The sequence below is a fragment of the Mchenga conophoros genome, linkage group LG7 (genome assembly GCF_057382185.1).
Source record: "Mchenga conophoros isolate Kocher_MC1m ecotype Shallow Benthic linkage group LG7, M_conophoros_male_GT1.1, whole genome shotgun sequence".
Classification (NCBI taxonomy): domain Eukaryota; kingdom Metazoa; phylum Chordata; class Actinopteri; order Cichliformes; family Cichlidae; genus Mchenga; species Mchenga conophoros.
Window position 1 is genome coordinate 35,585,557 of NC_140532.1, and position 14,091 is coordinate 35,599,647.

Here is a 14,091-nt window from a genome sequence, read left to right on the forward strand (position 1 = left end):
GTCAGAGCCAAGCCATTAATCACAAATTACATATTGCACATTTTCACTCCTGACTGGTTCCTTTGCAGTTGAGTTGTTCTGCAGCTGGGTGTCCTATAAAGTACAATTGCCCTCTCATCCGAGTTATTGCCCCAAACCACAGCCTATTTTTGGATTTCTGGAAAACAGATGGAGCTGTAGAGGGATCAGTGTATTATACAAAGTGAACTAAAATGTGAGTTAAAGTGTGGAATAGTGCCAAATGGAACAACAGAAGGCCAGCATAATATGTAGTCTAACTTCCTGCCCCTACATTAACATGTTCCTGCTTGATAGATATTCTGCAGCTGAAGATCTAATAAAATAGTCTGTCTAGGTTTAATTCAGAATTTGAGACTAATAAGCTAGTTATGACAACCAATCCCTTCAACGGTGCAAAGGTGAAAAAACAAAGATGCTTCTGAAATGTAAGCAATTTCACCGAAAGCACAAACTTTCTCTGTTAAGAAGCAGTCCCTCAAAGACACCCGGATGCAACTATCTTTAGGTAGGTGGACTTGGCATTTAGCTCGTGGCAAATATACTAAAAGATATGAATAAGGCAACTAGAGCCCATTGGCAGTAAACTGTACCTGACTGGAGATGAGGTCCTCGCAGACGGAGAGAGCCATCTGGATCGCGTTGGATTTATGCGTTACGGAGATGGCGGTCAGCTTGAATTTGTCCCTGCCATAGACTTGGTTGGCCTGGGTCACGGCATCTTTGAAGACCTGCTCGTATCTCTTCTGGCTCAGGACGGCCCCGATGTTCACGATCTTCGGCTCGCAGCCGGCCCGCGCGCAGGAGCACGAGAAGAGCACCGCCAGCAGAAACAGACGCATCGTGTGGACCACCAAACAGCACAGCGCAGCCCGGTCGCTTTTCTCCCTGGTGGCGGGTCGGCTCGACCAGCTTCTGGACAGCTCAGCCAGTTGAATGCGCGACTGCAGGCACAATCCAGGTGGGCGGTGATAGCGAGGGAGGGAGGCCAAAAAAGGAAGAGGAAGACTTTGTCCAAAAAAAGGTGGTTTGGTTATATGCAATGCGGAGGAATGTGCATGATCATGTTAGAGACAGGCTGTCAACCGGGGACATCTAACCCGCATTGTCCACCTTCTTTGCTCTCCTTTGAGGAGCTGCAAAACCTTCTAGTGGCAGCCACAAAGACTTAAACCATAGCCCACGCTTTTACGGCTTCCTCTCCGGGGCGAGTATCGCTCTCTCCAGCCTCTGTTCCCGTGCGCTTTCTCCGAACTCAGCACCGATGCGTGGCGCGCTGGTTGCTCCGGGCTGAGCGGCTGCTGCTGCTGCTGTCCTTGGTCCTGACAGCTGTGCATGCGCGCCTGTGGTGCGCGCTCCCGCTGTATCGGTTCCCTGCTCCGGAGTTTTGCGCGTTGGCGTGCTGTGCTGCTGCTGCTGCTTCAGCTACTAATGATGCCGGCGAAGAAGCTAATCCTATGAAAAATACATGTAATCACTTGTTAAAAACACACTCGATCATCATGTTTGTCATAACAGGACACGAAAGGCAGGAGCAGTATGAATGGGCTGCAAAAAAAAATTATATCAGCGTTGTGGGCTTTGCTGGTGCATAAAATTTGAAATGGTCAGAAGGGAGGAGGGAAGGCGTTTGTCTTTTTAGTATAACAGTAGTCATGCCCCCCCGGAACTGGAACTGGAAAGAGAGCCTGATTTCTCATACTGCTCTCTCTCGTAAACTGGACCGACCTCCGTGAGCAGCTCATTAATCACACAGGATGTCGGCATCATCAGTCATAGCCCGTCACTCTTCTGCAGAAGATGACTCGCCTGTCTTGTTTCTCTAATTTTTGTACGTGTGTGTGTGTGTGTGTGTGAGAGAGAGAGAGAGAAGTGTGTTTGTAAAGGATAGAGTGTGTGTGCGTGCGTGTGCGTGTGTGTGTGCAGAGGCGAAGTAAAAGAAACACACTGTAGATATTGTGGATGTTGCATTATATCTGACCCCTCTGTTGATGAAACTGTTTGCTTCCCTGCAGCTGAAGACACGAGCAGAATCAACCTCCTGGTTACCTAGGAAACTGGCTTTTACAACACACACGCGCTTGCACACAGCGGAGAGCTTCACACGGAGGAAATGTTCTCTCAATTTTTTTTTAATGGAAAGCAGTGAGACAATGAGTTTATTCATCACTGCAGGAAACGTCAAAATATCTTTCTGTAACAAAACGGTCATTAACACCAAAATGAAAAGAAAAAGATTAAAAAGAGGATATTTAATCGGAAGGATTCAAATGGTCAAACATCAGTTTATCATTTTATTTTTAATATCATAATAAGCTGGATACTATTTCAATATTTCCCCTGAGAGTACATGCGTTTATTCCCGGTATTAACAATTCCTACGTAGGAAAAAAAAAAGGTGTTTTGAAATGAGGCCAGTGTTTGAACAGTGCTCCGAATTCTAAATCACTGAAACACTGTGGTGTCTCTCTGCTCGCAGTGAGCTGATAAATTAATCACAAGGCTGAAAGAAATCAACATTCATCAGCTGCAGGCTGTTCTCCTTCCAAAGTGAGCTCCTCTCAAGTATGATCTGACTGTTTTCTTTATAACTTTAACAATGTGCACTGACAAAGGGGATATTAGGCATGACGGTTCAATTTCGCAGGAAACCTGACACATGTTTACCAGTAGTTCTAATAAAAAACGAATGGAGAAAGGTGTTGCATGAATTTAACTTTGTGTAGGTTGTATTACAAACCTACACAAAGTTAATTTAAAAAGAGATTGTGTGTCTCACTACTGCGCTTGTGTGTTGTTCTGTTGGTGTACTTTTAGTCTAACAGTGGGTCTTGTAGGACTCTATTTTCTAAATCTAGATAAATAATTTAGCATTTCTTTTTCAATCGTTGTTTTTAAATCAGGAAATTAGGTTCTGCGTCCTGATCTAGACAGAATCAGGCATTTAACTCAGTTTTATTTTTGTTGTGTCACCGAACTGGACCAAAGGTTTGCCACCCTCTACCAAGAAGGTGACTCTATTGTAACTGGAGCACACTGGATGCCACAACCAAAGTAGACCGAGTGAGCAGTACTGCCTAGCAAGTGAAGCCTGCGACCACAATCTGAAAGAGCAAGTACTGGAGAAAGTGTCCAGATTCCAGCCCGCGCTCCCAGGACAGCCAGCTAATCAACAAATTTAGCATCCAGTTGACTGGGACTTTGCTGCACTAATGAGAAGCCTCTGTCTCCATTGAAGAACACTGGAGGCAATTTAACTAGACCAGGCTCCTCAATGAAACCTGCCACCCCACTGGCTGTCACCCTGGCTCCACAAGAGATGCCACGGTCTTGGTTTCTCCATGGTCTTGTGCACCATCTCACAGTCCATCCACAGCCAGGTCCTTCCATGACACCACAGCTGATCCTCACCTTGATTCTTGCTCCATCCTGCTTCACGGCCGTGGTTATATGAGACCCTGTTGCCTGGAATATCGGGATGAAGATACCTGAGTTCTGGAATTAGACAGCGAAATTCCGGGGACTATATGGGACCACGCTAAGTTGAAGTATGTTGTAGTCCATGTCGGATCAAATGGAGTCTCTGAACTACCGCACTTTCATCTCAGACACAATTCCTACTCTCTACTGCAGGGTGGGTCATTTCAGTTGCTTGCTGAGCTTAGTCAGTCTGTTGCAACTACAAGATGACTTTTATAGCCAACTTTAACTTGTTCTGAGAGCTTGGAGGGCTTATCAGAGTGATGGTCTGCACCCTAATAGAGCAGGTTCTTGTATGTTGTCAGCATATATATGCTGCACCTTTCTCTGGGTGCTCACATGTACCGCTCAACCATAACAATCTCTGATCAAGCTTCTCTCACTCGGGATACTGGTCTATTCACAGAACACGCTTATGAAACTAGCAACACAAAGCTCCCTATTTAGATTTGGGAGACAGGTGTCCTCCTTACTTTTCGAATTAGACTTAAAACGTTTCTTTTCTATAAGATTTATAGTAAGGGCTGGATCAGGCAACCCTGAATCATCCTTTAGTTATGCAGCAGTGGACCTTTGAGTGTTGGGGTTTTCTCCAGAACACCATAGGCTATTTGCCTTACTGTAGAAAAGAGCTTAAGGCAACTGTTGTTGTGATTTAGTGCTACATAAAAAAAATCTGAATTGAATTGAAAACGCCCATATACACCAAGAATGTGACCATGCACCATTACATTAAAGCCATTATTAGAGATTTCCCATCATCGTACCTGAACATCCCTGAGGCACGGAGACATATTCATTGGTCCTCTGGGAGTCTGATAATCAATTGTAGGGTAAAAGCCAAGCTGCCAGCCGCTGTCTGTCCCTAGAGTGTGCAGGTGTCCCTGTTTACATGGATTTGTCCTGCATATTTGTCCCTTGCCCATCCCCCATCCCACAAACTGAGGCAGTGTCCCGCATTTTGATTGGTTCAAGTTTGGAAAACTTGCATCTGCTGTAAAGACACTTTACTTTTATCCAATGGCTGCTAAGAAAGCAGAGAAGACTGTCAACATCACTCACATTTAGGTTAGAGTAGAGTATGACCAACAGGGGACATTGTGAGTCACCACAAAGTCAAAGGCTTTGCGCATTTGACAGGAAAATGTTGAAGACTACTACAAAGAAAAGGAAATGCAGCTACAATAAAGAGAGGGAAATACTCCATACAAGGTAAGGCTGTGGAAGGAAGTTCCTAGAGTTTTTGTCTTTATTATCATCATTTTTGCTGTGGCATGGGGAAGAATATTAGACAAGTTCTTTGCATTTATGTGTCCTAGATTTAGTTTTTTGGGATCTGATTGCCCATCCTCGCTTCCAAGCTGCACACAGTGAATGCTAATGTAGATTTTTACCACAAAATTAGACCCAGCACTTGCAATACCACACACTGTGTTGCAGAGTTGAAACAGCTGTGTGCTGTAGCTGCAGGCTTCATGCTGCTAGTGCCATAAGAGAGAATGATTTAGTCTGCTTTAATTAGGGAAGATAAGTGGACAGATATCAGCTGAACAACAGAAGGCAAAGGGCAATAAGTCACAACATCGTCTGCTCTAATTTTCTTTAACTTCTTTAATTCTACTGATGGTTTCGGGTTGTTAAAAAAAACTAGTTTAATGGTTACAGTAGTCGGCTTACATACACTGGCTTACATAAACATTATACGACACAAAATTCTCCACGGTTCTGGCCCAGCAAGGGGTCACTCATGTCATGGTATTGATTGCAGAGGATTCATAACTCCACTGGGCCCTAGAGAGAGTGGTTTACCCTTCAAATGTAATTTGTTTTGTGGACTATGGAGGATGTTGGACTCAAAGTGGGTGACTCAGGTTTATTTACAGCAAGATGAACAGAAACAAAAGGCAAACATGAGGGTTTCCAGTTAGTGACGGTTCAAGTCCTTCACTAACTCTTTACACAACAGATTGTCTCTCTGAAATGCTTTCTCAGGAACATACCAGGATTTTCTGCACAGAGGAAGAAAACAGGCAAGTGTAAGTCACCGTCAAAAACAGAGCAAAAATACGGACATGGGGAACTAACATCACTAACGGTCTTAATCAGTGATCAGGCGACAACTGAATGTCTTCCCTCAGCTTAAGTATCAGCAGCACAATGAGACGATGACAAATGGATGTTCTCATCATCTCCGGGTGAACAGGACCGAAGGATGGAAGGAAGCCAAGAGGAATCCCACCCCTGAAACACAAAAGCGTTGTTAGCTGCTCACTCACTTAAATGCATTCACACAGAGAGTGGAAGAGAGGAAAAGAGCAACAAGAGAAGAGTTTGACAGAAAGATTAGTCTAACCCAGACCTTCCCAAAGTGTGGGGGGCGCAGAACCGTTGCAGGGGGGGCGCGGCATGGACACTGCTAGCACGGGGCGCCTACACAAAGGCAAAGCAGGAGATGAAGCATAGCTGAATATGTTTCCAAACCAACTTCATTCTAAGCCAAAGACTAGAAAATATGGTGAAACAAATCTTCCCTTTGGCTTCACCTGCACAAGTGCCGAGGTAGGTCTCCCTGCAGAATTGGTTTTCCCTTCGTCAGGAGCAGCGCTGGGCTCTCCAAATCACGGACAAACAGTATCCTACATTCTTGATTTTTAGTTCACAAACACTTGTTGTAACGACTAACTACTCCTGACATATTGGAGATGTTAGCTCTTTATACAGTAAAGTTACAGCGGGATACAAATAACATCAGTAATAATTTATTTGCCACGATTTGTTCCCCCTGTCTAAATCACAGACAAACAGTATCCCACAGTTGTTTATGTTGTTACACCCATTTTGCACAGAGAGGCATTTTTTGAAAAATTTCTTGATAGCAATGTTGAATATTATTACACAGGAAAAAACAACTACATGTAAAATAATCACACAGTGACGCCTCTGCCTTTCTAAATGGAGGGACAGTAACTGCGTGTTTATATGTAAGAGTGTAAAACCTGAAGATAGAGACAAAATACTGTTAATCTGACTATCTGTCATTCTGCAATTCATGTCATGTAAACAATAACGTGGCGCACAGCTGACGTGAAAAAGGCACATACCTTTGACGTTGCGTGACGAACTCTGTATTCCTCGTCCACACGTAAAAGCAAAAAAGGAGTTTTAAAAAATCTCAGTTTTCGGTGATTCGAAACGCCGTTTACGTGTGGACGAAACCAGGGGCGATTATAGGATCAGAACTTTGGGGGTGCTGAGCACCCAGAGAGCTGCCCAGCCATGCAAGATAAACCTGTCTCTGTCAGTCCCTGCATCCTTAAAGGTTGTCCCAAGTTCTCTCTGACTGTTTCCTTGGTGCATTTAAACCCCTGTTCCTCCCTGTCCTCATCGTCTGTTGTCTTCATCTCCGTTATCAGTCATCATAATTTTACCATCTCTGAGTAAGTCTGCAAATTTCTTTATTAAATCATAAGATTCTTAAATTCATCAAGTCTCTCTGTGCCTGGGTCCTCATCTTAATACATGACATTACTGTTTTGTACATTTTACACAATTTAATCCCCACATTTGTGAAAGAAAAGCAAAACACTTTTTTGAAAAGTCTGTAACAAAACCATCAAATCTGATCAATGTTATTTAAATGCTGCAAAAGAAGAATGGATTGGAACAGAAAAAATCCTAACCTTAATTACTGGGGGAGAATAATGAATGATGCTCATAGTGAGTAAAAAGTAAACTGAGTGCATTTTTTGGACAGAGATTCACTTTTAATGTGTATGTATAATATAATACAGATACATAAAAATAAACTCCCAAAACAGAATAAATTATTACAAATAAATTATTACAAAATATTAATAAAACTATAAAAATGGAGGCAACTTAGCCTGTGGTAGAATGTATACAATGTATGAAAAAATCTTTATTGTAGATACTAATTTTACTAATTTAATAATAATAATTTTGTGTTGTAAGATTTATGAGTTTTATGCTTTCATAGTGGTACTTAGGAGAGCTTGACATTTTCTCAGGTGGTATCACACTGAAACACTGATAAGGTAAGTGTGTGTGTGCTTTTGGAAAACATTTAAAGCTGCAGTACAGAATCTTTGAAACAAGCTTAAAACATTTTTAGAATATAAACAGAGAACTCTGCTTCTCTTTACAGCTCCTCACGTACGTACTGCGGCAGTCATACAGACAAGTGGACGGTCCAAAAGTTGGCCTACCTATTACTGGCTGAGGTTTTAGTAGAGTTGTGGCTGAACCACATAAAAATATATCATTGATTTTAATCTCCCCAATCAATTATAATGTTATGTTGGAATGTTGTTAAAGAGGGTCAAAAATGTTTCAACCCAGTTTGTTTTGCAGATTCTGTATAGCAGCTTTAATATAGGGAGAACACAACTTCCAGATTGTGTGAGTAAAATCAGGTTTTTTCTCTTTGTCAGTTTAATAGTTTCTGTTGTGCCTGTCACTGTTCCCTGTCTGTTTCCTTACCTGGTTCTTCCTGACCTTGTACTTTGTCCTCACGTTCCCCTCTTTCCTCGCTCCCTCTTTGGACTGACAATCATACACAAATAGATTGTATTCAATTAGATGAAAAATTACATTAATATGAAAAAAATTCTATTAAGATCGCTAACAAAAAGTCCTCTCAGTGTACTTTCAACCAAAAGGCAAATAACCACATGAACATCTAATAAAAGATATAAACATTGAAACACTGATCCAACATTATTCTTGATTGACGGATCATTTGATCTTACACTTTTACCTGAATGTGACTCCTTTTTTTGAAAAAACTTCCTTATATCCATTATGGACCTGGCTGTCTCTACACACAAACACACACACAACAGGAGTTATAAGGTTAAGGGGCATTCAGTCAGTTAGCTAGTTAGTATCCATTTCAAACAGGACAGTGGTAACCAACAGTAGGCTGCGGACAAGTTTTAGATTTTAAATAGGCTGTATAAATTTCAATGGGAGCAACAGGACGGTCAAATGTCGCTGAATTTACTACAGAGCAGGACGGATTGTAGGGTAGCAAACATTGTCGGAAAACATGTTTTCAACACTGCAGGTTACCTGGTGTAATGTTTTTCAGCTAAAAAGAAACATGGTCTGACTCCTACCTAACTATATAAAGCGTAACTGAAGGTTAAATGCAGCTAATATGTCCTGTTTTAAGCCAGGCACTTACACTTCCGCTCTGCTGCGTCTAAGCCACCATCGCTCTGGCAGCAAGAGGCTAGAGCCAGAGTAGGGGAGAGGCGAGCTGGAACAAACCATTTTGGGAGGGGGGGGGGTATCTATACTTTTGTTGTTAAAATCTTATGTCTCAAACAAGTACAGTACTGTATGCTTTTTATATTTTTAGTAGTGTGTCACACAAACAGCAAATATTGTCAAAAAAAAGTAAGAAATCTTTGGGGGTGCATTGATTAATTTTGGCTGAAGCACCCCCCAAAATGGCTAAAATCGCCCCTGGACTAAACAGCTGCGTTTTCAGAAATACCGGTGTAGGTGCGGACATAGCGTAAAAGAGTTAGTAGTTTATTTTCTTACTACCTGCAGATTACTTGTATTTGCTTAATTGTTTACTAAATGTTTGAGGTGTGAAATGAGCAAAATATGGGTGTGTGTTGTTGGAGGATGTATTTGTGCGTGCGTGTGTGTGCGTACGCGCGCGAGAGGGGGGCGCGAACATTTTTCTTGTAAAACAAAGGGGGGCCCAGCGAAAAAAGTTTGGGAACCACTGGTCTAACCCTTGGGGGTGTTTTTTGTTTGTTTGTTGATTAGCTAACGTCCCGTGATGTTAAACATCGGCGGCAGGAGGACGGGATCCTTTATAGACTGAGATGGTGTAAGTCAACATTTTGGTCTCTTTGCATTTCTCTAGCCCAGTTTGACTTTAAAATCCTTCTACTGCGCAAAGTCTTGAATGATGAGACCTCATCATGTCTTAGAGTCATCATAGCAAATAGCAGGCAGAGCCTTCAGGTATCATGTCTCCTTCTGTGGAACCAGCATCCAGTTTGGGTTCAGGCGAAAGACCCTCTCTGCTTTTAAGATTAGACTTGAGCTTGTTTATGCTGCTACAGGCTCGGGCTGCTGGGTGACTTTCCATGATACACCGAGCATTTCTTCTCTACTCCCACGTTTTAGTGCGTATGCATTTATCTGCCACTATTGCATGTCATTCAATTCTATCTGCTCTCTCCTGCAGTTTGCATTTTTACCAGTCTGTTGCTCGTGGTCAGCCTGTGTGCTGTCCCTTTTTTTCCTTTTCCTTTTCCCCTCACCCACCAACCACAGCAGATGGCTGCCCCTCCCAGAGCCAGAGGTCTGTGCCTGTGCTTGCTTGTAGAGAATTGACTGATCCTTGGGGTTTTCTCTCTAATATTGTTTGTTGGTTTTTAAAATAAGTTTAAAGGGCGGTATGTATCAAGGTCCATATAAATACCATGACCCAAGGATTCACAGTAGCCTTTTTAATGACATGATTAGTGTTACAATCTTTACCTGTTAGTGGTTTTATTGTTGTGGATGATAGGTGTATGTACACCCACATAAGTCTTTACACTGCTGTACACACAAAGCAGTACTCTGAACGAATTTGAAACATGTTTCTTCATCACACTATTCCCAGTTGCTATTCAGTTCACACAACTTTCATAACAACATTAATCTTTAAAGAACAGGAGCTCAATGTATATATGTTTTATAAAATATAGGATGTTTTTCAAATTAAAATCCTTTGGGTTTCCCAAAATCCAAAAATCTTTAGTTATTACTGAACAGTGACACATTTTTAACAAAAATAGTGGCAAAAAAAAATAATAACCACAAAAAAATGACTGGAGGCAGAGGAAGGAAACATCCCCATAGGTAACAAATCAATACCGTAGCTCCAAAGGGAGAAATCTTTTTGTAGTCATAAACCTTTCAAGAAAAGAGAATTACTATGAATTATTGACAGACTAGTGTGTTAGAGTCCAGGATTTTTGGTACATAGTGTCCCTCTGGAGCTCAGCCTGGACAGATCCATTTTCAGACATCGTTTTCCAAATTGAGGCGAGTAAACAAAAAGCCTGACCGCATACTGCTTTCAGTGTGTCTGCCACATATTTAAGAGCAAATGATCAAAGCACTGACAATTGAAAGAAACAATAACGTTGAACAAAACATCTAATGATTATTCTTCCAGTCTTGGTGTTGCTGCCACAGCCAGTTACTGTTAATCTCACCACTTATTGTACGGCCCTGATGGCATGAAGGCCTCTTATTAGATGAACCCTCCTGTGTCTCTTTTCCAGCCCACTCATCCACAATGCTAACACATCAATAAAGCCGGACAAGTCTGCTCTGCAGCAATTATATAACAAGTTGTTTTGTGTGTTGCTGGAGCAGCTCAACACAGTTTCATAAAGACTCCCCAGCTCAGCGAGGCCATTGCAAGAAGTGCATGCAGCCGAGCACACAAAGAGCATCACAGGCGTTTAAACATAGTATGAAGCTTTCCTCACATATGTGAAAATCCACGTGGAAGTGTACGCACATGTACACACTCCCCGAGTTCACACTTTAAGCCACCCACCCACACAGATGTAACACAGACCCATACAACACCAACACTGTCCTCTGCACTGTGAGGAAAGGATATTTTGTGCGTATATGGGTGTGTGTATGTGTCTGTTTTAAAGCCAGAATGAAACAAAAATGCTTATCATTAAAATCACACGAATACACGAAAGGAGTTACAGGAGGACAACTACTGCTAAATAAATAAATAAATATTTAATTAGATGCAACAAATATAACAGTAAAATAAATTAGGCATCAATTAAAATAAAATGTGACATATGTTGATATCCCTTATTCATTTTTATTTTTCATTAAATGTTCTACTTATTTACCTTCCCACTTCATTTTCATTTATGTATGAGAGTAAAATACAAAGTGAATATGCAAAGTAAAATACTCTGCAAAGGTCTTGAGTCACCTCTTATTTCTGTATATTTTGCAAGTAAAATGGGAAATAGGTGCAGCAGCTTATTGAAACGTGCAAATGTACATGGAAATACAGTTTACAAGGGAAAGACACAGGTTGTACAATTCTAACAAGTTCGAAAATACATTGAAGGACATTCAAAGCTCTTCTCTGGGTATTGGCTGCCTTGTCAGGACACTGCTTCAAAAATGTCGAGCTCCAGCCACTGGGGAGGCCAATCCATGACCAATTCAGTGATCCGAGTTTGGGATCATTGTCATGTTGAAAAATGAAGCTGTTGCCAATCTGACACTTTCTAGATGGTATTTCATGGTGTTGCATTCATATAGTAACTGCATCAATTTGACAAGGTCACCAGCACCGCAGGCTGAACTGCTGCCCCAAAGTGTGTCATAGCCTCTTCTATTTTTTATTTTTTACAGATTGCTGCAGATAAAACTATCAGAATAAGCGACATACAGAGAAATAGAGGAAGGAACTGAGGGAAATAAAATTTAATTTAGGGAGCTGAAGCTAAATAAAAGTCAAGAAATTGAAAACTAACACTAGGACAGTAAACAGTCTAAACAAGAATCTACAACTCCATTTAATCAGAACCCTCATTGTACTAGAATAAGAATGAAAACATGAGCCAAAATGCAAGACTACAAAACAAAATCTGGAAAACCATGACATGAAAGGAGAAATGAAAGACTTAACAGCATCACAAGAACTCAACATTTCTACAAAGATAGCAAAATCTGAACCCACAATTCAACCAAGCAAATATATGAATCAACACTTAAAATAACAGAAAACCCAGTCAAAATCTCAAACTCAATAATACAACAAAGAACTAAAAATGACACCAAATCCAGGACCATCTTCAGCCACTTACAGCCGCGCTTATGAGAATAAAACCTTTCTTGCTATAGTGTCATCTATACTCGCGTTATATCTTCAAAGTGCTTTTAAATGACAAATCTCTCATTTATGAAACCCATAAAGAGGAAATGAAGCAGAAGACAGAAACCGATGTCGCACTTGAACTCCTACATGCTTTAGCGCATGACTCCGTGTGGCAGTGTTTCAGGAGAGCATTTTTCAGAACACATTTGCTCTGACGTGAACATGTCGAAGCTGAATGCTGCGAAGAACCATAAATGAGAAGTGATGGAGCAGCATTTTGCAGAACACAATTGTCTGTAGAAGTTGGACGCTTTTAATATGGCGCCCACATTATCTGATTGAAGCGAGACGTGAAATAGGTCCTGCTCTGATGTTTCTTTGATATAAACAGAGCCAGTGAGGCCTTTGAAATGGGTCGCCTAAATGAGTCATCTGCAGATGGATGCTTGCCTATCTGATGCGTTTCTCATGTAGTGTGAAGTCCTTGCATAAATTATAGATGTGTGAGCCCACTCGGTGCTCGCTCGCTTGTCCTGATGCCGAGCTGAAGCATTGATGCTGCAGAGAACACAGAGACTCTTACGAATTTTAGATTCCAGCTCTGCTCCTAACATGCTGCAAAGCCCTGTGTGAGGGCTCAGAGTTGGATCGATATGGATCAATGTTTTTGTTACACATTAGAGAGGCCTGCTTGCTCCAAATTTGTGATTCTAAAACGGAGACAGTCCACCAAGTCAGGAGAGAATCGGGATAAGGAAAACAAGCATTCATGTTATTACAGACTCAAGAGAAGAAAGAGATATGCTATTTCATGTAAATTATAAGGAAAAACACATCAATCAAGGGAAAACTTTATTACATGATAATACATTTTGAAGCAGGTGACACTATCTGTCAAGCTATCCATTGTGGTAAAGCCCTTATGATTAAAAGGAGTAGCCGAAAGTAGCTTTTTATAACATTTGACATCATTTGAGAACTGTATTTTGGCTGACACCCAAAGAGGATAGCAATTTGTAATCATGGCCAAATCTTATTGATGTGCCACCCACCTAAAAATTACTGCATAACAAGTATCTTCCCACATGACAAGGACTCCTTTCAACCTCCTGCAGCCCAGCCAAAGACTGCATGCACAAATCTTCTACACATTTCATTACATCAGTGCCCATGAATATGAGGCAGACAAAGTGCTTAAAGTGTACAGAATAAAGCACTTTATGAATCTATGATCGAATGAGGCTTGTAGTCTAGATTACTTTGAGTGGTGACCGTAGAAAAGCTCCATTTAACTGCCAGTCCAGTCCATTACAGCACACCCCCAGATGCCCTCTGTCCATGTTTCAGTGGGTCAAAGCCATTTCAGGAGGCAGCCTGACATTTTCCACTGTTTGAAATGTTATGAAAAAATACCAGGTAATGGAAACTGTGAAAGTCAGGACACGATAGGGAAGATAAAAAAAATGTTAGGATAAAAGTACAAAGTTTAAAAAAAACAAAGTTGGGTGGACAAACTTTTGCACATCACAACTGATGTTTGAAACACCGACTGCTGCAAGGTTTTATTTTGTTTTTTAACAGTTCACTTGAAAAATCAAGATAATACACACATTTTCCACAGATACATAGAAACAAATCTTTGAGTGCAAGTACATCTACTACAAAGCATAATAATAAAAAGAAAAGAA

The 14,091-nt window shown here is 41.2% G+C and overlaps 1 protein-coding gene and 1 long non-coding RNA gene across 13 annotated transcripts in view; both read right to left on the reverse strand.

Moving 5' to 3' along the window:
* The window catches only part of grin1a (glutamate receptor, ionotropic, N-methyl D-aspartate 1a), a 37,466-nt gene extending 35,792 nt beyond the window's left edge, over positions 1-1,674 (reverse strand). For 3 of the 12 annotated variants that reach the window (XR_014893009.1, XM_085279060.1, XM_085279058.1), the window contains exon 1: positions 612-1,673. Coding sequence is in view for 11 of the 12 variants with exons in the window: in XM_085279060.1 (XP_085135186.1) it covers positions 612-860 (249 nt within the window). In the remaining variant the exon portion in view is untranslated. Of the gene's footprint in view, positions 1-611 lie in introns of all 12 variants that reach the window. The other 9 variants (XM_085279057.1, XM_085279065.1, XM_085279062.1 and 6 more) reach the window with 7 other exon arrangements.
* Positions 1,675-5,158: 3,484 nt separating this feature from the next.
* LOC146570559 (uncharacterized) lies at positions 5,159-8,335 on the reverse strand. The gene is made up of 5 exons (XR_014893204.1): positions 8,276-8,335; positions 7,999-8,061; positions 5,858-5,928; positions 5,593-5,739; positions 5,159-5,507 (listed from the first exon to the last, which is right to left on the reverse strand). It is a non-coding gene; the product is annotated as an uncharacterized LOC146570559 (long non-coding RNA).
* Positions 8,336-14,091: the final 5,756 nt, after the last annotated feature.